The 27,402-nt window shown below is 48.5% G+C and overlaps 2 protein-coding genes across 3 annotated transcripts in view; one reads left to right on the top strand and one right to left on the bottom strand.

The window, feature by feature from the left end:
- ZBTB37 (zinc finger and BTB domain containing 37) overlaps positions 1-27,402 on the top strand; it is a 331,509-nt gene that overhangs the window by 203,498 nt on the left and 100,609 nt on the right. The gene's annotated exons all lie outside the window — the stretch shown is intronic.
- LAMC1 (laminin subunit gamma 1) overlaps positions 1-27,402 on the bottom strand; it is a 60,047-nt gene that overhangs the window by 14,610 nt on the left and 18,035 nt on the right. The window contains 10 exon segments of the mRNA XM_050307357.1: positions 401-513; positions 743-932; positions 1,020-1,142; positions 1,974-2,110; positions 2,210-2,308; positions 2,407-2,524; positions 4,475-4,663; positions 5,669-5,835; positions 7,179-7,309; positions 9,216-9,520. Coding sequence (XP_050163314.1) covers positions 401-513; positions 743-932; positions 1,020-1,142; positions 1,974-2,110; positions 2,210-2,308; positions 2,407-2,524; positions 4,475-4,663; positions 5,669-5,835; positions 7,179-7,309; positions 9,216-9,520 — 1,572 coding nt within the window.

The following is a 27,402-nucleotide window of genomic DNA, read 5'->3' as shown; positions in this document are numbered from 1 at the left end:
CATGGCAAGGCAAGACCTGGAAATAGGGGGGATGTACCCATTCCTAGTGTAGCAAAAACTGTGTTGTCTCTCCTACCATGTCTCTTTACTATGTATTTTTATCAATGTGGAAGACAGTGGCTCTGCAACACAGCAAAATCCCCATGTTTAGAAGCAAAGAATCAGCAGGTGATGAGTTTTGAGCTTCCAGACCTTTAAAGATAGCACTTTCTTCCCCATATCCTCTTCGTGAGGCCTGGGAGAAGCCGTTACACAGGAAGACCAGGTGAAAATCCACTGGCACAAAGCTCTGCCAAATAAGCTACCCCAGCTATTCACGGCCCCACAATGCAGTAACCCAAGAACCAGACCAATGAGTCCACCCCTCCCCTCTCCTGTGGTGTTCTGCTCAGCGACTCACTCCTCTCGCTGTACGTCCCACGGATCTTGATGGAAGTCAAGTTGTGGAGAAGCTTCTGGAACTCAAACGCTGTAAGAGCGGGCCTCCATGGGTAATCTGTAGCCTCGTGGAGCCTAGGGAGAAGGGCCATACATCATCAGCACAGTTTTCAGATGTTAACAGCTGCACCCTTTCCAAGGGTGGAATGGTGTTGCAACATCCTCTGTGTGTGCTTACGCAAGGTTGCCCAAACAGCAAGTGAAAACCATCCCGCTAAGAACCCTCTTCCGAGCTAAAATTAACGATCCTGGTTTCCTCGAGAGCTCAGGGGCCAGGGGCACCCCCAGGCTGCGCCCACCGTACCTGAAGGTGTAGGTCTGGGCACTCTCACTGGGATAGGAGTTGCCCTGGGCGATGAGCGGCACCGACACTCTCAGCCCGGCCCCTTCCAGCACCAGGTCCTCGGCGGAGAGCCGCGTGTCCCGTCTGTCCACGCGGAACGAGAAGCTCAGGTTCTGCCCGTAACTCAAAACCTGGTTGCCCAAGAACTTGCCTGGAAAGGATAAGAAATCCTTACAGTCAGGGAACAGGAAGGGGCGCGCAAGCAGCACAGAAAGCCACGCTTTTTGGAGTGACCTACGTGGCGCAACGAAGTACATGGGGAAGTAGGTGTCCGAGATCACGGAGATATCCCGGCTCTCCGCGCTCCACTGCAGCAAGACTTCCGAGCCATCGCGCTGCTCAGCACGCCACTCGTCCTCTCCTGAAAGACCACACGTGCCAGAATTAACACCCTGGGAAGGTGTGGCCTCGCACACAACTTCTCCCATCGCACTGTTTGCGTATGAGTGACTCCACGGCCTGTGCACAGGCACTGACAGGCTGCAGAGAGCAGCTGTGCAGAAGAACTTGGATAACAAACACCACCTTTCCTGTTTAAGCCCCCAACCCCTGTGCTGACTTGAACCCTCTGAACCTTGAGCCCTATGACGACTTACTTGTTCAAAACCTTCTTTAGTTCTAAAGAGCTTAAACAGGGATGGAAAAACCTGCAGTCCCCTACGACTTGTTGAGAGTCGCAGCCTTTGTATGAACTGTTCTCCAGTGGAATTTTAATTAAAAAGATGTTCTTTTCAGACTACGCAGCATGAAAACACGCATACACAGGAAACTGGCTGCATGAAAAAAAAAAAGGTTTTTCCTGAGCTTACAGACCCACTGGAAACACAACTGTGTTTTATTCAGAGCCAGTTAAACTCCAAATCTGAAGTGATTTTAATCCTTTCAATCAGAAACTCCTGATTTGGTTCTAAAACTGAGGAAATGTTCCCTTACCAGCACACCTCTCAGGCTAGAAAAGCTTTGCATTTGCAATTCCCACTTGCACCTGCCTGGTGTACAATAACTGCCCAAAGCCAGAGCTGTGAATTCGTACTAGCTGAACAAACAAGCTGCAGACATGGAAGCTCCAGCTTCCAAAGGAGGGATCCTGGACCTGCCTGCCCAAGATTTGAAAGGAAGGAGTTGGTTTTTTTTAATAGCTTCTGACTTGAGTCCCCAGCCCAACGCGAGGTACAAAGGAAGGCGATTTTACCAAACTGGAAGTCGGAGGTGATGCTGTAGATACTGTAGCCCACAGCACTGGTGCAGACTGAAGAGTGTCCAAAACAGAAGCAGGGGGTACAGCCCCTCGGGTTGGAGGAATCCAGATGGAAAAATCCAGGTTTGCATCTGAAGACACGAAGGAAAGAGAACTCATTTCCCTGATGCTTAACCCCAGGCTCGAATGTTTCTCATTCTTGACACGAGGCCACGGGAGGAGCAGCTCACCTCTCGCAGTGGAAGCCTTCCACGTTGTCCCTGCACGCACACCGCCCCGTCTCCACGTTGCATTCCCCTGTGCTGCCAGCAGGATTGCAAGAGCAGGGCCTGCCAGAGTCAGGAGAGAGGACAACTCGTTCAGAGCCACGCAGGGAAAGCTTTCAGGAGAGTCCAGCTTTACTTTAGAGAGCTGCAGTCCCCCCTACCTGCACCCAGCTTCGGAGAGGGAGTGGAAGCCCGGCTGGCAGCGGTCACACTTGTCCCCCATCACGCCGGGCTTGCAGCTGCACTGGCCGTAGCTGTCACACTGTGTGCTGAGGGAGCCTGTGGGGACAGCAGGGACAGACACCTCAGCACACACACACACAGCTTGATCAGCCTCCAAGCTCTGAAACTTCACAAAAAGGGCAAGGAATGTGGGAGAAGAAAGCGGGAAGCACAGCTTCAAGCCGTGTGACAGTTTACCTAAAGGCTGCCCCTAGTTCACAGGGATTTTTCCCCTGGTGCAATAAGACAGATGATTTCTTATCTAGTCTTCCCAAACTATACTCAGCCTTTGATTCCTACCAACCAACCTTTTAATATATAATTTTAACTTCAAATTGCATCCTTGTCCTTATTCCTGCTTCATCGACACTCACCTTTGCATGCTTCTAATTCTGTGCCTGTTTTATCCTACAACACTCCATTTCCGACATTTTATTCCCTGAATTCCCCGTGTTCTCCCTAATCACCATCTCCCCTTTGCCAGGGGATATCCTGACCTCTCCCTTTCATGCTCCAAGTTCCTCCCTCAATTCCCAAGGTGGATTTAAAGACTAAACTGCCTCCTCAGAGCGAGGCTGCAATGTGCCACTATGAGCCCTAACAAACTCTCGAGCAAAGCTCTCGTTTTTGGAAGGACACCTTCCTCAGTACTGCTCTGTCCAAGTGCACTTGCACAAAAAGCAGCAGCAGGTTTCTTTAATCCACAGTGGACAAAATGCTTTCTCCCAAGCAGCCCTGTAGCTAGCAGCCTTGGAGCTGTCAGCACTCCAAGAGTTAACTCCCAGGAGAAAAACGTTTTAATATACAGAAATAGTTGCTTGTTTCCACTTCAATCCACACCAGAAGATTACAGCAAAGTGAAGAGTTATAAGATGATTAGGCTGGACAGGACAGAAGAACTCACAAAACCTTTACCATATACAGCCAAGGTTCAAATCCCCTTTGCAGTCCCACTTAGGATTATTTAGGAAAAAACAGCACTCAGACAAAAAATAGCAATCTAAACATATCCAGGGGATTCAAATACACCCTGGGTGCCAATGTGCCACGGGATACAAGCTGATGGCTAAGTTATAAAGCCCTTCGAAAGCTGTCCCTAAAGACCTGAGAGGTCAACTCCCTGCATCTTCTCCACTGTCTCAGCTGACACCAACCCTCACCCATCTTAAAATAAAGTCTGACATGACCTGGGAGAGCAAACAGAAGAAGAAAGGACCTTTATTGGTCAAAAATTTCACAACTGTACAACTCTCTGACCAAATTAGATAGGAGATGCACCCTGGCAGACCTCTCCCTGGCTGCTTTTAGGGCATGCTGCAAGCAATTACTTATTCCAGCTCCTCTATTTTGAAACCTCACATCATACCTTACTATGTGTTACCCTTTTCTCTCCTTCCCCCTTAATTACTGCGGGCTGGTGTAGTTATGGGATCATTCCTTACAGGTCAAGTGGTTCCCCTGACAATAAAAGATTTGTTTTCTTGCCAGAATTCCCCCCATCTTCTTTTCTTTTTTTTTTCTTTTTTTTATTAAAAAAGGAGTTTAACTACATATTTTGAGCTTACTTTGTTTTTATCTTATCCCCACCCCTTTTGTGTTTAATGTTTCACTGGTTTGTATTTATAGTGCCTGGAAACTCAGTAGGAGAAACTGATGCAGCAGCTAAAGTTCACTACAATTCCTCAGTATGAACAACTTCCAGAAATATCCACTCACATCATCTCGGTTATTAAGAATTTAAATGAGTTCTTTAGTACTGGGAGCGTCCACGGCAACACATACACAGTGGAAAAAAAAAAACAAAAACCAAGTAAACTTTCAGAATACATTTGAAGGAGTTAAGTGCTGCAGGGGCGAAGCATCCAACCCCAATTAGATCCGAGGACAGCTCAATCAAAAACTCAACACGATAAAACATTTCATACACGGATGACAAAAATAAAAAATAAAGCAAGAAATAAGCAAATAAGGGTTTGTGCCTGGAGGGTTGCAGCAGGCAGGGCTTACCCACGGGGTTGCAGCTGCAGGGCTGGCAGCCCTCGTCGCTGCCCAGGCGGTAGAAGCCGTCCCTGCAGCGCTCGCAGCGCGGGCCGTCCGTGTTGTCGGCGCAGCCCGTGCAGTGGCCGCCGTGGCCCGTGGAGCGGTACAGCTCGGGGTCGAAGTAGCACTCCTGGGACCTCCCGCTGCAGTCACAAGCTGCAAAGACAAGGTGCCATCAGTGACCAGCCAACCCTGACAGCACAGAACCCTGCAAAGCTCAGTACTGAGTCTTGGAGGAGCTTTTAAACCATCCCGAGCCCCAGGGTGTTTGTGCACCACGAGGACAGAAAGGGAGAAGTGCGTTTTTGTGGTGGTTGGATGAGGCTGTGAGGATGAAACACACCATTCTCATCTACATCCCCAAGAAAACCAGCACTTCCTACTCCACTCCCTTGCACATCAGGCTGCCGTCTGCAGCCAAAATGCTGCCCTCCCACGCAGCAACACCAATCTCCATCATCCAAACAAGCATGAGAAGGTAACAGCGAGGCTACTCCAGGCTGCAAGGAGAGTCTCTCCCATCTGTTTAGGAAGCAGGACAACCCAGTTTCACCAGCCTGTTGAGGGGAAGACAAAGGTCTTGACCAGACAGCTGGGACCGATCGAGACACACAGAGGTCAGACAGGAAGAAAGCTTTTCTGTCTGAAAAAGCTTCCCCATAAAGTAAACTACCAGGAGCTGTGGTCTGGGACACAAACCCAAGCAAACTGGTGTTCCATGACACAGAGCTGCATTTTCAGTCCAGAACTGCTGCAATAACCTCAAAATGGGATGAAACAAATGACAACTAACAATTAACTGTTGAAACCATTAACCCAAGTACAAGGGCAAGTCAGCAGACACTAAATGAGGAGTTTTCGTAAGGGTAATTATAATCCAGCATCCTAAATACACATTTCTGTGGGTCCCATAAAGTACAAGACTCTACATTTCTGCAGCACACCTAAATGTTGCTCCCATCCTTCTCCAGAAAGGAGCTGCCCCTTTCCTAGGGATCCAGCAGAAAGCTCCTACAGGGTAGGAGCTGAATGACCAACAGTCCCATTAACTGTGCTTGACACTGACTGACTATAACTGAGGCAACTGCAACCACGCAGGGCCAGCTCTGTCCCCCAGCAGAGGCAGGGGACAGCCTGTCCCTGAAGGGTGGCCACACGTACGCAGGCACTCGTTGGCACTCTCTGCCGTCGCTCTCCTCCAGGGACGGTCGTTGAAGAAGGGAAGGCACTTCTCACAGTCGACCCCAAAGGTGTTGTGCTTGCAGTTGCAGACCAGCTTCCCCAGCTCATTCTTCACGCACTCGCTGGCGTGCCCGTTGCATTTGCACCTGGTCAACGAGAGGTAAGGAACAGGTATTTAAACTCTTGAGGATCCAGGTGACTCACAGAGCCATCCCCCAAAACAGGGACCAAATCCGAAGGTCTGAGATGAGACAAATTCAAAGGCAGGCGGTCACAACGGAAGTGAGGGAGAACTCAAAACGAGGAGACTCCAGGGGGATCTTATGGAGGCCTTCCAATATCTAAAGGGGGTTTGCAAGATGGAGAGAGACTTTTTACCAGGTCCTGTAGTGATGGGACAAGGGCCAATAACTTTAAACTGAAAGAGGGTGGGTTGAGATCAGACATAAGGAAGGAAAGTTCTGCAATGAGGGTGGTGAGGAGCTTCCAGAGAAACTGTGGCTGCCCCAGCCCTGGAAATGCTCAAGGCCAGGTTGGATGGGACTTGGGATAGTGGAAGATGTCCCTCTCCACAGTGGGGGCTGGATGGTCTCTGAAGGTCCCTTCCAAACCAAACCATCCTATAAAAAAAAGAGGTTGCAGAACACTCCAGGTAGGCATTTAGAAGTGGGAGAAAGTTAACCAACTTCTTTGCAGTCTTCAGAGTGAGCTGAGTAGGAGAAACAAAGGTTTGGTTGGCGTTTGGTTAATACATTTTGCACAGAAGAACACAGTGTGCTCGCTGGGTGTGGGCTATTGTGGTATCAGCAAGAAATTAAATAGCACAGAGGTGACTAATACAGAAGTCCAGGGACCTCCAAGACCGGTGGTACAGCCAGTACAAATCCCCATGTGGCCAAATCCCAGGCTCAGGACTGGTCTCTGCAAACAGTCCAAACACTGACTGGTGTCAGCTCTGTTTATTAAAACATTTTGTCATCAACTACTTAAGGTTTAAACATTCAGCAGTAAGCTTTGGCAAGAGGAACGGACAACCACAACTGTGTCATACAGTGCTCCAGATCTTCACAGGAGATAGTTCCCAAAACATATGTGAAGGAGAGACATTGAGATCTTCTACTTACTGTTTTTCTAGCTACAGATAAAGGCAGATTTAAAAAGTCACACAAAGCACAGGGCAGGAAAAAAATTTCTTCTTTTGTTTGATATTTCTGTTACTATTTTCAACCTCCACCCTCCCAAATCACTTAATATTTCATCTAATGAAGGAAAAAAAAAATTCAGTCTCTTGTCAGCCCTGAAATTACAGCCACAAATGCTTATGCACAGTGTCTGCAAGCTATGTAAAATTCATTCTACTGCATTTTTGGTTTAGGACAGTCAGTAAAGACCAGAGCCTAATGGTATCATGTGAGTATAACCAAAACCTTTAAAGCAGTCTAGTAATGCTGACCAAAAGCTTTAAGTATGAATTTTATTGTCTACTCACCTACCACCCACAGCAAAGTCAGAAATTGCATAGTAGTAAGACTTGAGAACTTTTGGGTCATTGAAAACTTCATCTCCAAATGTGTTCAGACGGTTGAGGGTCACTCTAATATCTGTAGCCGTCACCCATTCCTAGAGCAGACAGAAATCCCGTCAGATGAACCATCAAACATCCCTCTGGAGAGCACAGCAGTGCTGTGTCATTAGCAGGTCTATTAAGGAAAGCCATTCATCCATCAGCACGTTCCTTCCTCATCCTTTCCCCCTCTGCCCCTCGCAGCCTCACACGCCACTCCTCCAGAGGCCTTACACCGTATCCTCTTGGTTCCAGTGAGTTTCCCGGACCCCACTCCTCTCTGGATACCCTTTCCAGTGCCTCCCACATCCTGACTGCTCTCAGCTGGGAAGCAGTGGGTAACCTCTCCAACAAGAAGTGCAGTGCAGGCGATTATGCCAGCTTGCTAACTGTACAGATCTGCCTGCAGTGCTCCTGCAAAGCTACACATCACCAATGGGAAGAGCTTTAGGGTGCACTTGTCTGCAGACATGCTGCACCAGGCTGAAAGTCACAGACAGACACATGGATGAGGCCGGGGGAGGCTGAGGAAGACAAACAGACAGGCAGATCTGACTCGCAGCACAAGAGCTTTTCATAATATTTACACAGCATCTTCAACGCACCGCCCTGCCCTCCTCCAGCAACAGCCAGCAAACACAGCCTTGCCCCCAAATTTCACATCAGCTTCAGCCCATGGCTGTCACTGGCACCTCCCTGGCTTTATTACAGCTTTGCAATGCCACAAGAGAAGAACACAAAACCCCCACAACTGTACACAGAGCTGTGCTGCAGCTGCACCGCTGCTCAGCCAGCCCGGGAAGATTGAGCGAGTTACAAACACGTGGAAACACCAAGCACGAAAGAGACACATTTACTTCAGTTCTGAAAAGCAACACCAGAGGTTTGTACATACTTTAGGAAACTGGCAGTCAGGTCTCTAGTCCTAAAATAGAGAAGTCTATCAGGAGATTATACGTGTGGCTAACTTGAAATCTCTGCGCTCACCGTAACGATAAGATGTGGTTTTCTGCAGGGGTTGGCTGCACCAACCAGGTGGCCAAACTGGTTCTTTTCCATTTCTCGAGTTCTTCCTTTCCCATTAATCTTTATTTCTGTTTGCAGAAGCAAGACCCACCAGTTTCTGCTCTCCTGCCTAGGGATCAGACAGGCGAGCCCCAAGCCTGCTGGGTGCTCACGTCTCAGTCTGCCCCTGCTACTCTAAGAGGAAAGGGAAGTGATGGCAATCACAGCTCTGAAAGGAAGACAAGGAGCTCCAGTGGTGCAAACCCCACAGCTTTAGCTCCTTGTTGCAATTTAAGCTGGGGAAGTCACCAAGCAGAATACAGAAAGTGGCAAGTAAATCAGATAAACTGCTGCTCCAGTGTGCTCCTGACCCACTGCCCAACCACCACTGTGAACAACAAAAAAACCCAACCAAACCCCTCTTGCCAAGCCACTTGTAAGAGAAAAACACCGTGGATAAAATCAAGCTCCCCTGCTCCAACACACACATGTAAGAGAACAGGTCAAGGATTCCTGTAATGCTTTGTTTAGAAGAATCTCATCTTTCTAAATTTTTTCTACTCAAAGTATACACACAAGATGCCTCAAATAGAAATTGGACAGAGGCTTTACCTTCTTCTGTCCTTGCATCTAGAACAATAAATGCCCACAGCTGCTTTCTAAGCAGGCAGAGATTTGCATCCATCCTCTGTAGACTTCCACGACACCTACTGACAAATCAACCTTAGTGCCACCGGTTTTGCTTTCTGTACCATAAACAACAGAGCTGAGAGCTCAAAAGCGCCTCTTAGGAACGTCCATCCCAACCTACCCCTGCAAGGGCCTTTCATTATGAACAAGGGCTGCAGCGCAGCCCAGCCCAGCAGGCACAAAGCCACCACCACCATCCACAACCACCACACGTGAAAAGGCCCAGCTCAGCCCTGCACCCGCCCTGCCTCAGCCCTGCTCACGCACCTGCAGCACAGGGCTGTTGTCGAAGTTGTAGGCGCTGGGACGCCCCTCCAGCGTCGAGAAGGCCACGTTGCCCCCGGTGAGGGGGGAGATGTCGCTGAACTCGTCGGTGCAGAGCGCCTGCTGCTCGTCCTCCCCGGTGCGGATGAAGCCGCGGTTGACTTTGCGGTAGGTGCTCTCGCAGGAGCCGCTGTAGTACTGGTAGGGCACCCAGGGGCCGTCCTCCCGCGTGCGCTTGTAGATGGCAAAGCTCTCGGGCCGGCTCGTGTGGAACTTGAGGCGCACGTACGTGATGTCGAAGGCCTTCCCTGCGGGAGAGAGGGCACGGCCGTGAGAAAGGCTCGGGCTGGGAAAGAACGGGAGGAGCTGCACAGCAGTTCCCTCTTTGGAGAAACATCTCCCAGCGCTACCCAGGACACCAGGAGTGCCTCTCCCAGTCCAGCACTGAACCGCCCAGCAGGGACGAGGTGAAGGAAGAGGAGGCAGAAGTTGAGGGCAGATTGAACAGAGAAATAAACAGACCTACAGACTCCTGTGTAACCAAACACAGGTGTCACGAGGTGCAGTTCTCTCCTGCAGACACCCAACAGCAGTGTCCTTACCCCAACAGATGACAGACTACATCAAACCCCCAAACAGTTTGTGGGTGTCTAGGGCCAGGCCCCAAGTTAACATTTGATGGTGTTTCTTCCAAATACATGTATGAAAGAAACAGTATTAACCAGAGAGGTAGAAGTCTGGCTTATACCTCTGCTTCCTCCCTAAATAGACAATATCTCAAACTCCTATTACTCACAGAGCCTTTCTTCCAGCGCTGAATTACTGAGCACACACCTCTTCCACTCACTGGAAAGCCAAAGCGAAGTTTAAGTTTCCCAGACTGTGTATTTCAGGTCACCAAGACACATTTTGGATCAGAGTGCAATGATTTACGACCTAGCCACGTTCTCTGTTTGCTAGGAGGATAAATGAAAACCTACCTCCCTGCCCTCTGTTCACCTCCTAAGAGGTTTGTGGAGGTCAGCACATTGTCCCCCCTCGTGGATTGTTCTCCAGCAGACTTGAGCACATAAACCAACTGCCCAGGGGACACACACCCCTGAGAAAACCCACGAGGAGACAAGAGCCAGAGCCCACTTCAGCCACCTTCCTCCACCATTCCCCTGGAGGAGGGGCACAGCTGTGTGCCAGCTGTTCTTGCTCCACCTCTGCAAACAGGCTGTGTACCATCAGCACACCCCGGAGCACGTAGGGAGCTCGCTGAAACAACGTGAGGTTTGTTTGGAGTAAAACCTCGGGTGTTTAGTCCCCGCCACGCTCTTTAATGCTCCCACCACTTCCAAGAAAAACACTGCTTTAAGCAGAACTTGAAGCCACCACTGGTTCAAAAAAAAAGAAAAAAAAATCTCCCAGAAGAGTTTCAGCTGATAGAGAAACAGGTTTTTTCAGCTTGTAGCATTTAACCTCGACTTGTAAAATGAATGAACTCCACCATATTAAATTTTAACTGGTTAGACTGGGACCAGGCACGTCACACCCAGAGCCTGGCTGCCACCAGGAACCAAAGCAGCAGGAGAAGCACGGCAAAACGGGCCAGGAAAAAAAATAATAAAGCAAAGATCAAGACACGCAGTACCTGAAAAACTACACGTCCCCAGGATAGGAAAAGACCCATCCTGTGTTTAGAGCCACCCACCAAGAAGTACTGGCTGTGTGTGACATGCAGGACAGCTGGGCTGTTGGACAAATACAAACGCCCTAATATCTCCCCCAAAACACCCCTTCCCTGTTTATATCATGTGTGGTTACAGATGACCTAAGCACAGGATTGGAAGCCAGACCATTCACAATCTGTGGCTCTTGCTCAGTACTTGCTGCTCACTGCTGGTTTGGGGTTGATTGTTTAATGAGATCTTCTCACACACAGAAGACAAGCAAGGAGCAATCACAGCATTAATGCCAACCTCGCACCTTCCACAAGGGCTCAAAACTCCAACGGACCAACACTCAGAGAGAGCTGCTCACTGAAGGCAAAATATGCTTCAGAGACAGAAACTCACAACTGACAGAAGCAAAGAGGCTGGACATGCACAGATATCTTCTTCAGGTCCACAGAAAAGAAATCCCAAACAAATCCATGATTTACTCCTCATTTTTTCCAGGTAAAGGCAAGGAGCCCTAGAAGCAAATGCCTCCTCATTCTTCTGCAGGAAAACCCCAGGGTAGGTGTTCACCTACAACTTTGCTAGCCTATCCCAGAACTTCACCAACACCTTGTATGGGCAGCATCTAAAAACCAGACCTACTATCACGGTTTTATCAACAGGAAAACTGTCCACAGCTTAATGAACTGAACTCACACGCTAAAAATATAAGGCAAGCAAAATGTAAGGCTGAAAGTCTGCCCTGGTGGGATTTCTCTGGGCAGCTTTCACGACAAGTGAAAATAGTGAAGACAACAGGCAAGAGCAGCCATTCCATGAGTCCAGAAGGGAAAAAAAAAACAAGCCCAGAGTCAACAGAATGAAGAACACTGCATTAAGCTGTGTCAGCTGAATTGTCAGGAATATCCTGCTCCTTTGACTTGGAGTGGTTAGTTTTCCTCCGCTAGTACTGCATTCCTTTGATGTGAAGCAAAACCCCCCATGTTTAGGCTTCATCAAGATGGTTTTGGGGAGGAAATGTTTCAAAAGAATGCTGGGAATGAAGAGGGGGCCGGGTTCGTGCTCTCACTCACACAGAGCTTTCAGCTCTCGCTGCCAGGCCGGGTCACAGCTCGCATGTCCCGGAAAAGAACTCTTTTTTTCCTGCTCCACTCTAACTGGATTACGATCCCTGTTCCCGCACAAGGTCTCCCACAGCTCCTTGCAAAAACTCCCAGCTCAGCTAGAGGCCCAGCACATGCCAGCTGCACTCTGGGCAGCATGAAAACACGTTCCACAGAAACTCCTTGTGCTGAACAGTGAAGGACCCTCCCTTTTTCACCTCCAGTTTTACACGGCAGGCCAAGGCAAACACATTCAAAATCCCCCACCCCGACGGAGCAACCCAGGTGATAAAGACATTTATGGCAGCTGGGAAAGTAACTCCTTGGGAAGTGCAGTTAATGGCACTAAAGAGGAATGCAGTTAATGCACAGACAGCGGCTCTGTGCTGTGGAAATAAATAAATCAACGTGTTTCCCCACCGTTCACAAAACCTGTGTTGAGCAGCCTGGCAGCTCTTCGAGGTTCCAGAGCCTTTTTCTAGCAAAGATAAGCAAGCCCAGGTTGCTTTCAAGTCTCGAAGAGTTGAATAAACATTCCCAGCTATTACGGTGAGAAATGGTGACAGCAATAACCAGGTGAAAGGCACTTTTAAACACTTCATTTACAAGACAAAAAGTCACTGTTCTCCTGTTCCTAGAAGCTGGTCATTATTTTGATCTCGGTTTGGCTCTGAAGTGTCTGATAGCGTCAAATGTCAGATAATATTTCCCTCTGTGTACTGAGAAGTGGCAGATCTGTTTTGCAGGAAGAACTCCACATGCTGCAATCAGTGACCACGAGCACAACCTGACTTGTCTTTAAAGCACCCAGAGCTCAAAATCACGAGCGGTGCTGTTTAAAACTGCATCTTTTCCAAGGCATGAAGATGCCCACCAGCAAGTGACAAGGTGACAAGATAACCAGCCCCTTCTGACAGTTCAGGCTGATGTGGAAAACCTTTAATGTCTTTCTCTACAATAAGCAAGCACATCTACAAGCCTTCCAAGGTAGTATTGCAACTATGGATTCAACAGAGCAAGTCCTGGCTGCCTGGAGGGGCAGCAGCAGTGGCTTTGAAAACATTCAGAGCTGTTTGATTCCAGGGGATGCTTCCCCCAAAACAACCTGCTCACATTGTTGGGCTTGACCAGATGCTGCCACCAGCAATCACAGCCCTTCCTCAGCAGGGTTATCGCCCAACTGTGTATCCCAAGGTCCACTAGGAAACTGTGCCACGCTGAAAACCGTAAAGATAGACTGGAAAAAATGTAAGCAAATGCCATTTAGATCTTTACTAACTCCTCCCTTTTTCCCCCAAGTTAGGAATTCATCCCTACACACAAAAGGTCTCCTTGTATTCAGGCCCCTCAGAACGGATGGATAATTTACATCAGGAAAACTGTCCTGCCAGCTGGCACAATGAGTACAAGTGTTGAATTGTGAGCAGATGCCTGGGTGAGATAAGCCCAGACCACACTCCTCTCCTTCCCTGTCTGTCCACTCAACCCCTTGCACGTGGGAAGAATCCAGGCTATCCCTCCTGCATTCCCTGCAGCCCCTCCAGGCATCCTCCCAGCAGTGAGCCTGAAAATAGAGCCACTGAGTTCTGCTGCCCAGGGAAAAACTAACCCACCTGTCCTGGGCAACAAACCACGCCTCTGCAGACTTGTTTTCAGCAAAATCCACTGAGCAGCAATGAAATGGTTTCCCTTCTGTTTGGCTGCTGTTTCAGGGCAGGTTTTTCATGCAGGTACCTACTGACAAACTATGTCCTAGCAAAGGTTCAAAGCACTGAAATGAACCCAGTAACAAATAACGCCTGCTTAGTGCTTTTTGGCTGGACTTCATTTCCATTTCGCAGTGACAGGTCAGAGAGCAATCAAACACCGCTGGCATCTCGTTTTGCTCATTCAGACCTGTTTCCCTGTCACCCCCAGGAGGAGATGCCACCTTTCCCAGACTGAAAGGTGCCCATGCCATTTTCCCTTTCCCTTGTCTCCACTCTACCCTTCCTGAACCATCAACTCTCCCACCACACAGATATAAGCAGACTGATGCTTCAAGACACTCATCTGCTCCAGCATGCAGATGGGCAATGAGAGCAGGACAGAGTTTGTAAGTAGAGTGAGAAACACCCTAAGAAACTTGCTCCTTTGGAATGAAGCAGTTTCATTAAACAACAACAGCCCAGCACCTGCAAGACACGTAAGCCCCAAGTTATGTCGCTTGCATCACATGTGCACGAGAAAAAGCCAAACTTATGACTGAAAGCAGGACATTTCTGTAGTTCTGGAGCAAATGTCCTTTGCAGCTACTCCCCAGTTTTTCTGAGAACATTTGTGGAGGAGGAGGATGAGGAGGAGAGTGCTGGTATTGCACAAGCAAATGGAATATCCAGCATCTGAAGAAAGAACATGAAGGATTTTGACTTCCTGATGAACTCCACTGGGGAAATAACTCCCCACACAGGAGCATGGATGACAGCTCTCAAGTGCCAAGTGTTGGCCCTCAAAGGAACACAAACCAGGAATAATAAACCTCAGGTTTATTTTCTTGTTCTCACATGAAGAGCCTGAAGATTTATGCGCATGTATCACGAGCAAGAAAGGCCTGAAGGATTTGAACAGCCTTCTCTTAAACCATGCTCCACCAAAACAAAGATTCTGGCTGGGGGTGCCTGTCAGAGATATAAACATGGGTTGCTTTTTCTTGGGAGTTTTAAGTGCTAGGATGGGGACAGAGGAAGGAAACGTGTTTGGGACACTGAGGGAATGAGCACAGCTTTGAGAGTGCTGGAACGAAGGTGAACTCCCACCACCCCATTAGATCATGCATTCTTGCAAACAAAGGCACCATTGACTCCTGTGCGTGGGCGGCTCTGGACAGCAAAAGGCTGCCCAGTAAATTATTGCATGATAATCCAACATTGATAAGTCATCGAGGCTGCCTGTTTTAGTCATGTTTCCAAAGGGGGGAGGAGGAGAAGCTCATTTCCCCCTGCACGGGTTCAAGGCAGCCTCGTAAAAAAATGTATTTTTTTTTTCACTGGATCACTTTTAAGACACTGTAAAAGTCAGAAAACCTTATCCAATAATTCAGTACAGCTTGCTGCCTTATTTGTACAGCTTTGATGCAAAGATGTTAAGTCCCTTTCCCAAAAACAGCCAGCTGTGTTTATTCACTGGGGACTGGAAAGATCCCATGTCCAGCACAAAAGTCCTATCTGAACAGGAAGCCTCCAAGTCCTTTTTCAGCACAAACGATAAAAGCTCGTTTGAAAAAGGCACTTTTTACGCTTGGCAGGCGCAGCCAGATCTTGAACGACCAAGGACACCACGGGCCATTTTGGGGAGGGCTCCACTCACATTTCTGGACTGCAAAGCTGCCTCCTGCCACCGGTGTCGGCACCAAGACGAGCTGGACTGGGGGTTACAGTGGGTTGGGATCCTTGCAAAATGCATCTGCTTGTATCAAAGGGCCTGAAGTTGCTGCATGACCCTACACTACAGGTGTGGGTGAAACCAGGTCCCTCCCCCAACCGAGGAAGCACAGGAAAGTAGGGCTTCACTCTCCCAAAATAGAACTCTTAGGAAAAAAAACTTGATCAAAATAGTTTACTTATGTAGAAAAGACAAAAAGGTTGTCTTTTGCCCTTTATTCTCAGCAGAATGTGCAGCAATTACCAAGAAACCATCCCTTCATCACCCACAGCCCACAATGACACCATCAACAGTAATAAAGAGCCCTTAAAAGTGACCATTCCCACCCATTCCAAGTCGCTGCAGGTGTCCAAGCAAGATTGCCTTTTCCCAAGAGTTATCCTCATGTTGGAGATAAAACTATCACCCAGTAAAAACTGAAGCAAGCAACCACCATCACCCAGCCCCCAGAAGGTCAGAGCTGGTGGCAGCTGGAGGCTAAAGGAGATTCACCAGAAAGCTTTCCATCAAATTGGACATTTCCCAACCTTGGCAACATGGAAAGGCGTCCCTCATAAACATTTCTTGTGTAAGACCACATATCCACAGGAATCACATGGAAGGAACAAACCTTCCAGTCGTTCTCACAGTATTCAGCTTAAACAGTGAATCCCATTTGGATCATTTCCCCTGGGAAATTTGAATCTGACAGTAGGAGGGACTATTCCTGATGTTCACCTCCAACTGTACCTTTTCAGAGGTGACTTTTCCCCTGTTGAAAGGCAGCACTTTGCCCACTCACCCCCCCACACACGTGCTCGTACCCTGCAAGAGCTCCAACACCTGGCTTTGCTCCTATCTGAATTAGATATCAAAAACATACAGTTCAAATTGTTGAGCCTAATTAAGGGCAAATTAAGTGACAGGTCCATACACAATGAGAGCCCTGAGCAGCAGCAAGTTCAGCAGCTCTGGGAGCAAGACAACCTTCCAGAGCAGCTCCAGCACCGCTGGCTGTACAGCCACGGGGAGGCCAGAAATGTTCCCTGCACAAAACCTGAAAGCTCTGGAATTTTGATGGTTTCATCTCCTTCCAGCCCTTCCACATCCCACTCACCAGTCCCAGATTTTTTTCAGACACAGGCCATAATTAACACCACTGTTGCCTGGCCCACTGCAGACTGGACAGCTTTCTCTTCTCGAGTGTTTAAGATTTGCCTTCTTCAGTAAACATTTGACAACACCAACTTCGAGCACAGTTGAAGCACAGTGTTCAATGCTGCACAGTTTGCACGTCCCCCTTCTGCCCAACTCCCCCTCTCCCCAAGAGGCCCCAGTGATGGATTTTAAGTAGCAGCTGACAGCACTATCTCTTAATGCATTTTCAGTCAATTACAGGCTTACGCACGAGCTACCACTATTTATGAAACACAAATTGCAGCAATATCCATCCGGCCCATTTTCAACCACCCACCCACACAACAGTTTTTACTTTCTCAGTCTATTAAGCCGGGGAAGGAATTGGGATAAACAGCGCTCAACAAAACCATTGCTGGAGCGAGGCCACTTCCAAAACAAAGCTTGCCACTGAGTTATGTTTCAAGTGTGTTTTGGAGAGTCAGAAGCAAAGCTCTTCCAAATTTTTCCTGAAGCAGAGAAGGAATTGCACTCCAGTTCCTGACTCACAAGTAACAGCCAGCGTGTGCCTTCAACTCTGCCCCTGGAGAATAATCCACACGAACTGCCAGCGCTCGTGGAAGTCACAGAGGTGCATTAAACACAGATTCGGGTGAGCTCGTGTTCATCCACACGTCCTGTCTGGACACACATGAGGGGCAGAGCACTGCTACATGCAGTGACTGTTTCTAAGAAAGGAGTTCAGCAGAGAACTCCATGTCCTCGAGAAGGCAGCATGGCTCAGCATGGAGCAACAGGAGCGACTCCCTAAGATTATTCTGGAACGCCATGAACAAAGAAAACAAAATCGGATGCTCCCCACTGGCCCTTCAAAGGTAATGCTAATTCCAGGCTTCTCAGTACTTCCAGCTGCAGAATCTGAAGCTCTTGGTTTAATTGACAGATTAGAACAGAGTCAAATCTGCTTCGCATCAGGCTCCGAAACACCTCAGTGTATCCACACCAAACCTACACTTGGGAAGTCACCTGCAGATCAAAACTCCTTCCACCCAGGAAGGGTGCCCTTCAGGAACAGAGAAACCAGGAAAAAGCAGAAAAATAGGTACATGGACAGATTTTCCACACAATTCTGTATAAGAGGGAGGTGTCCAGACTGAGACAGTGTTACTGTGCTGCTCCTTTGTAAAGGAAGGATTGAGAAGAAGGTACCAACCGAGTCACTGTCCCACTTCAGTGGGACCAAACACCTTCTGGGATACTGCTGAGACAGTAGTGACATCACACAAGTTTCCTGCAAAACACGTTTTCCTACAACAGCCCCAGCAGATACAAAATTTAATATTCATGCATTTCAAAGACCTTCCACAGAAATTCATCATTTGTTGAGCTTATGTGGTGCTCTTGAAACACAGGCCATCCAGAGTGGCACGGAGCTGAATGGCAGCACCTGGTTCCCAGCAGCAGGAACGCAATGGAACCCTGGTAATTCCAGAGGTGCAATTAATCCACCTTGTTAGCAGCAGAGCAGCGAGGCAGCTGTGCTATGGAGAACAGGCTGAGCAGCCTGCAGGAGGCTGCACAAATGAACACATTTCAGCCCCATTTTTTTTCCATTTGGATGACAACTCTCATAACTCAATCAGTAACATAAACTACACACACTAAAACTTCAAGTAATTTGTTGCCCATCAGTGGCAGCCCACAACACAGGGCTGAGATAATTAGTCTTTCCTGTGCCTTCAGACTCCTTAGTTTGTATCTTGACACTTTTGATAGTATTTTTTGGGGGAGGGAAAGGGGAAGAAACAGCCACTTCAACCCATCGGTGAAGCCAATGCCTTTGTGAAATCTCAAACAATACAACACTCAAGGTAGGCTTTGTTTTCACTAAATTCTCGTATTTTGGCTTCTCAGCTCAGCCCTCCAGAAGCCGCAGGATGGGTCATTCCCCGAGGGAGTTAGCCACGGGCCCCCTCACGGAATGGGCACCGAGCGCTCCTCAGCGAGCCCTGCCAGCCCCGGGAGTCGAGCCGAGCCCCGACCGCCGGACCCCGCACAGCTCCGGGGACTGCCGGTCCTGCGGCTCCTCCGGGAACACCGGGAGAGACCGGGAAAAGGGAGAGGGGGGAGGGGGGGAAGAACCCGGACTGGATTTCTCCCGGAGTACGGAATGGGGAAAACCCGGACTGGATTTCGGAGTATGCGGAATGGGGGAAAACCCGGACTGGATTTCGGTCGGAGTGCGGAATGGGGGAAAACCCGGACTGGATTTCGGTCGGAGTGCGGAATGGGGGAAAACCCGGACTGGATTTCGGTCGGAGTGCGGAATGGGGGAAAACCCGGACTGGATTTTTCCCGGAGTGCGGAATGGAGGAAAACCCGGACTGGATTTTTCCCGGAGTGCGGAATGGAGGAAAACCTGGACTGGATTTTTGCTGAAGTACGGAATGGGGAAAACCCGGACTGGATTTTTCCCAGGGTGCAGAATGGGGGAAATCCCAGACTGGTGCCACTAAAGCTGGTGCCGCCCTGCCCGGCAGTCCTCCCAGGCCACCCTAAGGCCGGCGCCACCCTGCCCCGCAGTCTCAGAGCGCCGCACCAAAGACTGCGCTGCCGTGACCGGAATGTGTCAAGAGCCGCCCCAAAGATGGTGGTGCGAGGCCCTCGCACCCTCTCTGCCTCAGAGAGGAGTCTCTCCTGTTGCCTGCCCTCCACTCGCTCGCAGCCCCTCTTGCCGCGGTGCTTCCCGCGGTGGGGCTGGGGTAGGGCGGCAGGCTCGGGGGTGGCAGTTTAACCACTACCCAGTAATCTCCTGATACCAAATGAGTACATCAGTCCTTAGCTTAAAAGCAATTAACAGGGCCAGTGGCAGGCAAGAAGAAAACCTAATTTGAAACCCTCACCAGCCACGGCAGAGAGCTGTCTTCTGGCACAAGGCAAAATCATGCGGAGCCACATCCGACTGCAGGAGCCCAAAGCTGGGAGAGATGAAGTTGCATGTTTTAATCCCAGATCCCTCACTTGCCATAGCCCTAAAAAGAAACAGTCATTGTTGTGGAGAGCTTCTGCCTTCCACCCAGCCAAGCAGAAGAGCAAAGGGTTCAGAAAACTACATGGGACATGACAGGGCACGGAGTAGATTCTTAGGTGAGCGTTGCTTCCATAGGGCAATGCATTCCAGCAGGAGAAACACAACTGCCTCTTGTTTGCAAAGAGTCCATGAGCAGCCAAAAAAATTCCATGAGCCTCTCAGGGCACTGTCAGGAAAAAAAAGCTGGAACGTACAAAGTTACACGGCAATATCAGATATAACAACCTCCCTCTGGATGAGTAAATGGACAGGGATAACCTTCTTGGATGTCTCACTCCTCCAAAGATTGGAGAGCAGATTAAGTCAACGGCTTCTACTCCCAAAAAAAGAGTAATACTTGAATTGCTTCAAACACATAGACCAGTTGCACATACACTCAGACTTCCTTTCAGCAAGGTCTGATGACCCTACAGTTTGCTGCAGATTATTTGCATTACTACAGAAATCCTACTTTTTCTGAAAAAAAAAATCCCAACTTTTTAAAAATATACATATTTTATTTCCTTTCAAAAGTCAGGAAAGAAAGGTAATCATTAAGCTCATTCAACATTTTCACTACCAGCATGTTAACTCAGGCTATTGTTGAATTTTCTTCACACACACACAAAAAGTTCAAGTATACACAGTCTAGTTTCATTTCAAGCCTATACAAGCCAGTGAAACGAAAGGCTCTACTACTGAAAAAAGCAGCTATGGGCCCATGATTAGATACACTAGATTTCACAGAGATGACAAGAAGCCTTAAATCAACACCAGCAATAATGTAATCACTTCCAGATCACGCTGGGATACTTCTGCAAGAAGTTATTTGAACTTTTCTCTTAATTACTTTTTGCCAAGCTAAGGGTGGGAGGAAAAAAAGCTAATTTTCAGTCCATTAAAACCCAGCAACTTACATTTCTTTTAAGAAGTGCTTAAAGAAATCCACATTTCTGAAGGACAGTGATGATGGTGGTGGAGACAAGGTACAATCACGGACAAGAAGGTGATAGTGTTGGCAATTTAGGGGGGAGGATTTTCCTGGAATAGCTGATTTTGCTGAGGGTGAGGGAGCAGCTTTCCCTGTCCTTCACAAGGCAGTATCAGCGTGGTAAAATACTGCTGGAGTAAGCAGAGTTTACTTTGGATGAGACCTGGGAAGGGATCTTCGGGGAGTTTTAGGATGCATTCATGCTTAGCCTCCTAATTCTCACTTCAGCTGCAAGAGTGGAATTTCCTTCCTCTTCCCAGTCATCTCTTATCTAATCCCTGAGTACTCACCCTAAGAAGGTGAGTAAATGTGAGCAGGGAGGAAAAAACCACCACAAATTATTTAAAACAAAATAAACCCCACAAAATATGAAAGTTGGAGAGAGTGCAGCTAAAAATTTGTACACAAGGTACTTTCTAGTCATATAAAGAAACAGTCACTGTGCTGATCACAAACTGCTTCATTTCCTCTGGTATTACCGAGCTGGTCACCTAACCAGGTCTGGTTACTTTTTATTTTTTATTCTTGCTGGAGAAAGCCAGGGCAGTAGGACAGATTGGCTTTTTAAGGGCATTTCAACCTCCCAGGAACATTAAGGACACAAATTATTCTCCGCTTCATTAACCAAGTGACCAGATAGTAATAGCTTGCAAATTTAAACCACATTGCCCAACATGAGCAGCATATCCTCCCCCAGACTCGCTGGTTGAAGAGTAATCCGTGTTCCCCCAGCTCAGACTCCCACAGCTCATGGGAAAACAAAGCCAGGCTGTTCCCAGCCTTTTCATGGACATACCAATAACCTTTGGAAATAAGATGAACTTCAGTGGGTAAATCTGTGAGCACGGAGATGCAGAGGAAAATCACTGTGCTGTCTGGTTGAAGTCATTTATTACACTGCAATTCAGAAAGTAATCTTTTTTTTTTTTTTTTTAATCAAGCCTTCTCAAGATTCAACTCCTTCCCTCCAAATACTGAGCTTTCAAGGCCCCCCCGACAAAGAGCTGGAAAAGGGGGATTTAGTCATGTATTTGCTAAGCAAAGTTTCCCTAAATATTTGTATCTCTATAGCAAACCAGCATGGAGCTGTGCCAAGTGCATTTGTACAGGATAGTCCTCATATAGTGTTTAAATGAGCATTAAACAACAACAAAGTAACAGTAAGGACTGCTTATGAGATCTTTGAGCTTGTTCTCCAGGCCTGGGTGGATGCTGAGTGCCAGCACACAGCAAACTCACAGCTCTCCCTTTTCCCACACTGCTCTTAAATCCCTTTAAAAGCAACTAATTCAGCCGGTTCCCACTTCCGAGTCTAACAATGCAAGGGCTCCACCAGCTCCCCGGGTAATCTCTCAAGCCTAATACCCACCACTAACCACGGATCTGGAAAGTGTTCTCAAACAAAACATCATTGGGGGGGGTGGGAGGTGGGGGAAGTACCTCCAAACCTATGCAAAAGGAAATGATTAAACAGTGAAAGCTGGGTAACCAACTTGTAGGCAAAAAAGGGCTGGCTTAATCTTCGCTCTGCTCAGACAAACCACCACCACTCCTCAACACACTCACCACACTCCCAAAGGGAAAGCATTAGGAAATTAGGAAGAAATTAATACCAGTCAGGTTTACAGAGTGGTTCAAAGGCAGAAGCACGGTGTCCTGCCTCCAGCTGAGCATGCAGGGCCAGGGAAGGGCTGAGCTCCAGGACGAGGGCTGCCAAGTCCACCCAGACACACCGCATCTGCTCCCTTTTGATCCCTGGCAGTCTGGACAGCCCAACCCAGCACAAGCTGTACTAATACTTTTGTTTTTCCTCCTGTTTATCCCTTCAACTTGCAGCTGCAGTGGGAAGCCTCTCCTCCTCACCACAGAAGCCCCACCGGGCCGTGAGCTGGGGAACAGCACGTAGAGCAAATCCAGCTCCTCCGCTCCCACGGGTGGGACACCCACGCAGAGGAGCTCCACATCCACAGCCCACCCCATGTCCAAAGCTTCCCACTCAAGAGTCCAGGAGCCATCCTGAGAGCAGGACCACATTTCAAGGGGCAGCTGCCAAGTGCAGATAAATAACTTGTGCTTCCAATTCGAGGGTTAAATGAAGCAGATGAAGTCAGGAGAGTTTAAATGATTTCCAGCAGTTCACAATGAATGAGTATTCACAGTGAATTCTGCACCAGGTGCTCCTGCTAAATGCTACCAGACTCCAGTAACCCCAGCAGTGGGGCTGCAGTGGCATCCAACCTCACTGTGGTATTCCCAAAAACATCCTACAGTGGTGGATGCCACTTCCTACATCAACTTTTCCACCTCAGGTCTTCCCACCTCTCTAATTTATCCTCCCCTCCTTCAACTTCTCTAAGTTTAAACTGTGCTTGTCAGCTCCCTCCCTTCTCCAAAAATCTCTCCAAAAACCTTCTTCAATTCAATCACCAATTCCAACCAGCAGAGAGATCTCCAGAGTCACAGATTTCATACAAGGCCTGTGGAGCAGTCACAGGAGACACTGGACATACCCATTCTCACTTGGAATGTACTAAAATGAGAGCTTTGATACTGTTATCTTTCATTTCAGAAGACCTTAAGACCACTGGAAAAACAACTTCAGAGCTTGAAGCATTTATTAACAGCTCAACCACCTCATGGCTAAGCTCCTGTACTCACAGCTTGCCCTTGGTTTGAGGAGATGATGCTGTCCCAAAACAGAGAACTCCACCCAAACCCTGTTAGGACAAGCAGTGAGTGCCCTCCCTTGGTAACACTGGCACCTGGCAAAATCTGCCACCTGAAGCTCAGCAATGAAGAGCAGAAAAATGCTTTTGTGCTATTTGCTTTACCAAGTCCCAAACCTCCAACTCGACGGTCATCGAAGCCACCCAGTGTTGTGCCTGGTGGGGCTCCTCCCAACCCTTCCAGTGCTGAGTGGCAGAAACCCACCTAACTGATGACATCAGCCCTTCAGGAGCTCAGCATCACCAGCTATAAATAAGGTATCAGTGAAAACAAGGATGGTGCCCTGGAAAGGGGGACTGGCACAAGGTGATCCCTCCTACAGATGGCAGAAGATGAAACCCCAACACAGCAGCTCATTTTGTTCCAAGCTCCAAAATAGTAGATGGGCTTTAAGCTGAAATGGCCAAGGTGACCTTGCCCTGGGTAGCAAGCTCAGGGTGCTGCTCCAGAGGAGCCAGACTCCAGTGAAGATAAGAAGTGACCCACACCTGAGCTCCTTCTCCCACCCCTCCTCCTCTGCCCAGAGGCTGGGAGCAAGTTTTGTAAACCACTGCTCCCAGACATGCAAACCACAGCAGATCAGGCAGATGTTTATATGTATTTACACATTCTGTTTACAGAAGTCTCTGGAATTAATAAGATAAATCATCCCATGTGTCCGCAGGGGGCAGGGGTGGAGGAGAAAACACTGCAAATTCAGAAATAGTCACCATCTGTCCCTCCTGGCCCTCCTTCCCAGCTCAGATGTGCTCTCTGAACCAGGTTTCAGCAATGTGGAGTGGAGTAGCTGCCATCTGCATCACCCTCACCTTCACACACACTCTCTTTCAAACACCAAACTGATGGGATTACAAAGCCACGGTTTAAGAAACAGCTCCTGAAAGAGAGAAAGAAGTTCTGCAGAAAATATAAATTAACAAGAAAGTCTACAGGAAAAGAAGCATCAAGTGCACACACCTTCAGTGCAAACACGTGCCACCAAGGGGACCCAGCAGGGGCAACCAGCCATCCCTTGATCCATGCTTTGTATGATCACTGAATGAGATGTTCCCAAGTTGTCAGCCACAGAAACCAGTGACCCAGCTGAGAGTTCATCAATTCAGCTTCTCCTTTTTCTTCTTTCCAGTCACTTAGTGTGTTTTGTTTTTTTTTTTAAAGCAATATATCCACGTTAAATGGATGTAAGGACCCAAACCAGCCAATTCTGAAAAGTCATCTTAAAACGGATGGTTAACAAGCAGGGGCTCAGCAATCTGCTCTGTCATTGCTACCAGGAAAACCACGATCGACAGGAGCAAGAAATCACGCAAATCCCAACAGGCACAACTGCTCAGGGAGACCCCCTGGATGCCAGCACCAAAGCAGAGTTACTGTACCACCGCATCAGGAAACATCACCGGGAGGACTTGGAAGTTTTCGAAACTAGACCCAGGTAACCTGGTGTGAATTCAACACCAACCCTGCTCTGTACCAACACCACAGGGCAGGCAGCACGCAGCACCCTAACTCTGCCTGAAGGAGTTCAGTGAATCCACAGTAATTAACACATCTGGTGACAAGAGAAGTACCCACCAGCCACCCGTGATGCTGTTGCCCCCCAGCAATGGCAAGGCAAGACACTCAGCATGGAGTGTATTTAAAGGCTTTATTAATAGAGCCAAGGGGAAGACACTTCTGTTTCATAGCAACCTCCAAGGTTTGGGAGTTTGTTTCTGTTCTTTTTTTGGGACAGAAACAAAATGTCCCTGACATTTTTCAGGAACAAAACTGTAATTAGTTACGAGAGCTGGAGATCAGCACCTTGCTCCTTCCAGGGGCGTCACGCCACGAGTAGGCTGGGTAGAGCTACAAAACATTTCTCACTCCAGAAGGATCATTTTGCATCTTCCCTACCAGTTCGCTTCAGATCAAGAACTCGAAACCCTCTGCAATCCAGGCTTGTGCCTTAAAACCGTAAATACACGAAAATGTTATCAAGCTACAGTGTCCAGACCAGCTTCCCTTCCTAGAGCTTTAGAGGCAGAAGAGTTCCTGGTGATTTACTGCCCTAAGAACGCTTATTTTGGCAAAACTTCATTTAGCTGAGAGTCCTCTGCTCAAGAGGTTAGGAAGGAAGCATCCAGCTGAGAGCCCCCAGCTGAAAACGAATTCTACTTCAGAGCAAAGAGTGCTGCAGAGGAACACAAACCTCCAGACCCCAGGCCCGTGTCACCAGCAGCAGGCAGGACCATCCAAGCCCCCCACACACACACCCAGGGCAGCTCCTCCTGCCACAAGCTAAAACCCACGCCTGGAGCAACCTGGAACAATGGAAGAATTCCCGCCTTCAAAGGTTCACACAAGCACAGGGGTGTTTCCAGGTTTCAGGCAGACCCAGGGAAGGCAGAAAGGAGAAGGCTGATAGGGAGACCAGGGATGCCGTGTGAAAGAACCAGTCAAGGAACTGCCACCTCAGCTTCTCCCAAATCCCAGCGGGATTCCTGGCTCCTCAGGTCACAGGAAACATCACTGCACTCCCAAAGGCAGCAGCACAGCTGTGCTGCCAAGCACAGGCCTCACACAGGGTCTCCTGTCTCTGCTTCCCATTTTTTTTGCAGGGCAGATAAATCCAGGTGATGACATGGGTTGGATCCCTGACTCCACACCATGCCCAACACATCTGTCCCTCTACTCTTCTACTTCAACAGGTAATGTCAATTCCCAATATACACATACAGAAGACTTGATCATTTTATAATTATGTGATTTTTTGAAACCTTTTAATTCCCCTCAAAGGCAGTGAGTCTCCATCAGAGAAGCACAGCAACAATCAGCAGCTGCCAATTTCCACCTCTGCAAACCCCTCATTTCAAGAGACTGTGCTGCACTCAGGACATAAACAGTTAGAGAAACAGGAGAAGGAACTAAATACTGGTTTTGGTTGCACTGTAACGCTAAGGAACAGGATAAATATTTGAAAGCCAGGCTGAGTAAACAGGAAAGCTGCAGACCCCAGAAACAATAGGATCAGCCAGGTTCCTTTTCTGGGGTTTACCACGAATTGTTTCCCTGTGCTCTTGGCGAGAATTTTAATGCCCATGTGCTTAAGAAATCCTCTGGAAAAGCATATTACCTTCCAGCAGTGTGCTGGAATGTCACAGGGCAGCTGGGCTGGACAGCAGGCCCTTGGAACACCGACCCTGCCAGCTTCTGAGGGCCGTCATGAACCCGGGAAGGGTCGTTCCAGCTTGCAGGGCCAGCACTCCTGATGTCACTGTGGATAAAGTGGGGGTTTGCTCTTTGTTCAGGTGCACATCCCAGTGCTGGCAGCAGCTGGAAAGGTGACACCTTGGGAAAGCCCAGGAACAGGTGAAGCGTTATTCAGGGAACTCTTGCAGCGCACTCGAGCTCCCAGCACGGTGCAGTTCGGGCACCAAGCTGGAAAGGATGGTTTTCCACTCAGAGCATGGACCTGCCTTGAGGTTTCATGCTGGTCTGGTGCCATCTCTACTCTTTTCACCTGACTGCCCTCGAAAAGGTCTCGTGCTGGAGCATCCCAGGTCAGCTGTGGATGGACCACGTGTCACCTCCCACATGTCCCCAGGTGTCCTGCACCGCCTCTGCCTGCAGGGCAGAGAATCTACAGACCCAGTGGGACACACATGCTTTGTTGTGTTCAACATTCCCTCTAGCCAGAAGCACAGGGGGGAAAAAAAAGATAATTAAAAAGTAGCGTTATTTGTCGGGTTTTAAATGCAAAATGATTGCATGCAAAACGCTGGAAAGAAACACGGAAAGCCCCTGGATCTCCTTCACAGATTTTCAACTTCTACCACACACCAGAGTCAAGAACAATTATGTGGAGATTCCCAAGCTGGTACAAAGCCACAAGCAGGAAGCAGCTCTGCAATCCAAGGGCTTTGGCAAAACACGATGAGAAGCCACGAGGAGGGAAGGGAGCCTCGCACACGAGGGGCAGGACAAACACAGCGCTGAAAACCAAGTGGCTGCCACAGCTCAACCACTTCCAGTCTCCATTTCTTCCGTGGCAGTGGGAAAGTTGGGGAACACAAACACAAAAAAACCCAGAAAAAATAAAAAAGGAAAAAAGAACGAACCT

Source organism: Myiozetetes cayanensis, unplaced genomic scaffold (genome assembly GCF_022539395.1).
Source record: "Myiozetetes cayanensis isolate MyiCay16 unplaced genomic scaffold, myiCay2020 scf12, whole genome shotgun sequence".
Lineage (NCBI taxonomy): Eukaryota > Metazoa > Chordata > Aves > Passeriformes > Tyrannidae > Myiozetetes > Myiozetetes cayanensis.
The sequence above is the reverse complement of the archived record's forward strand: the minus strand, read 5'-3'. Positions and strand labels throughout refer to the sequence as shown.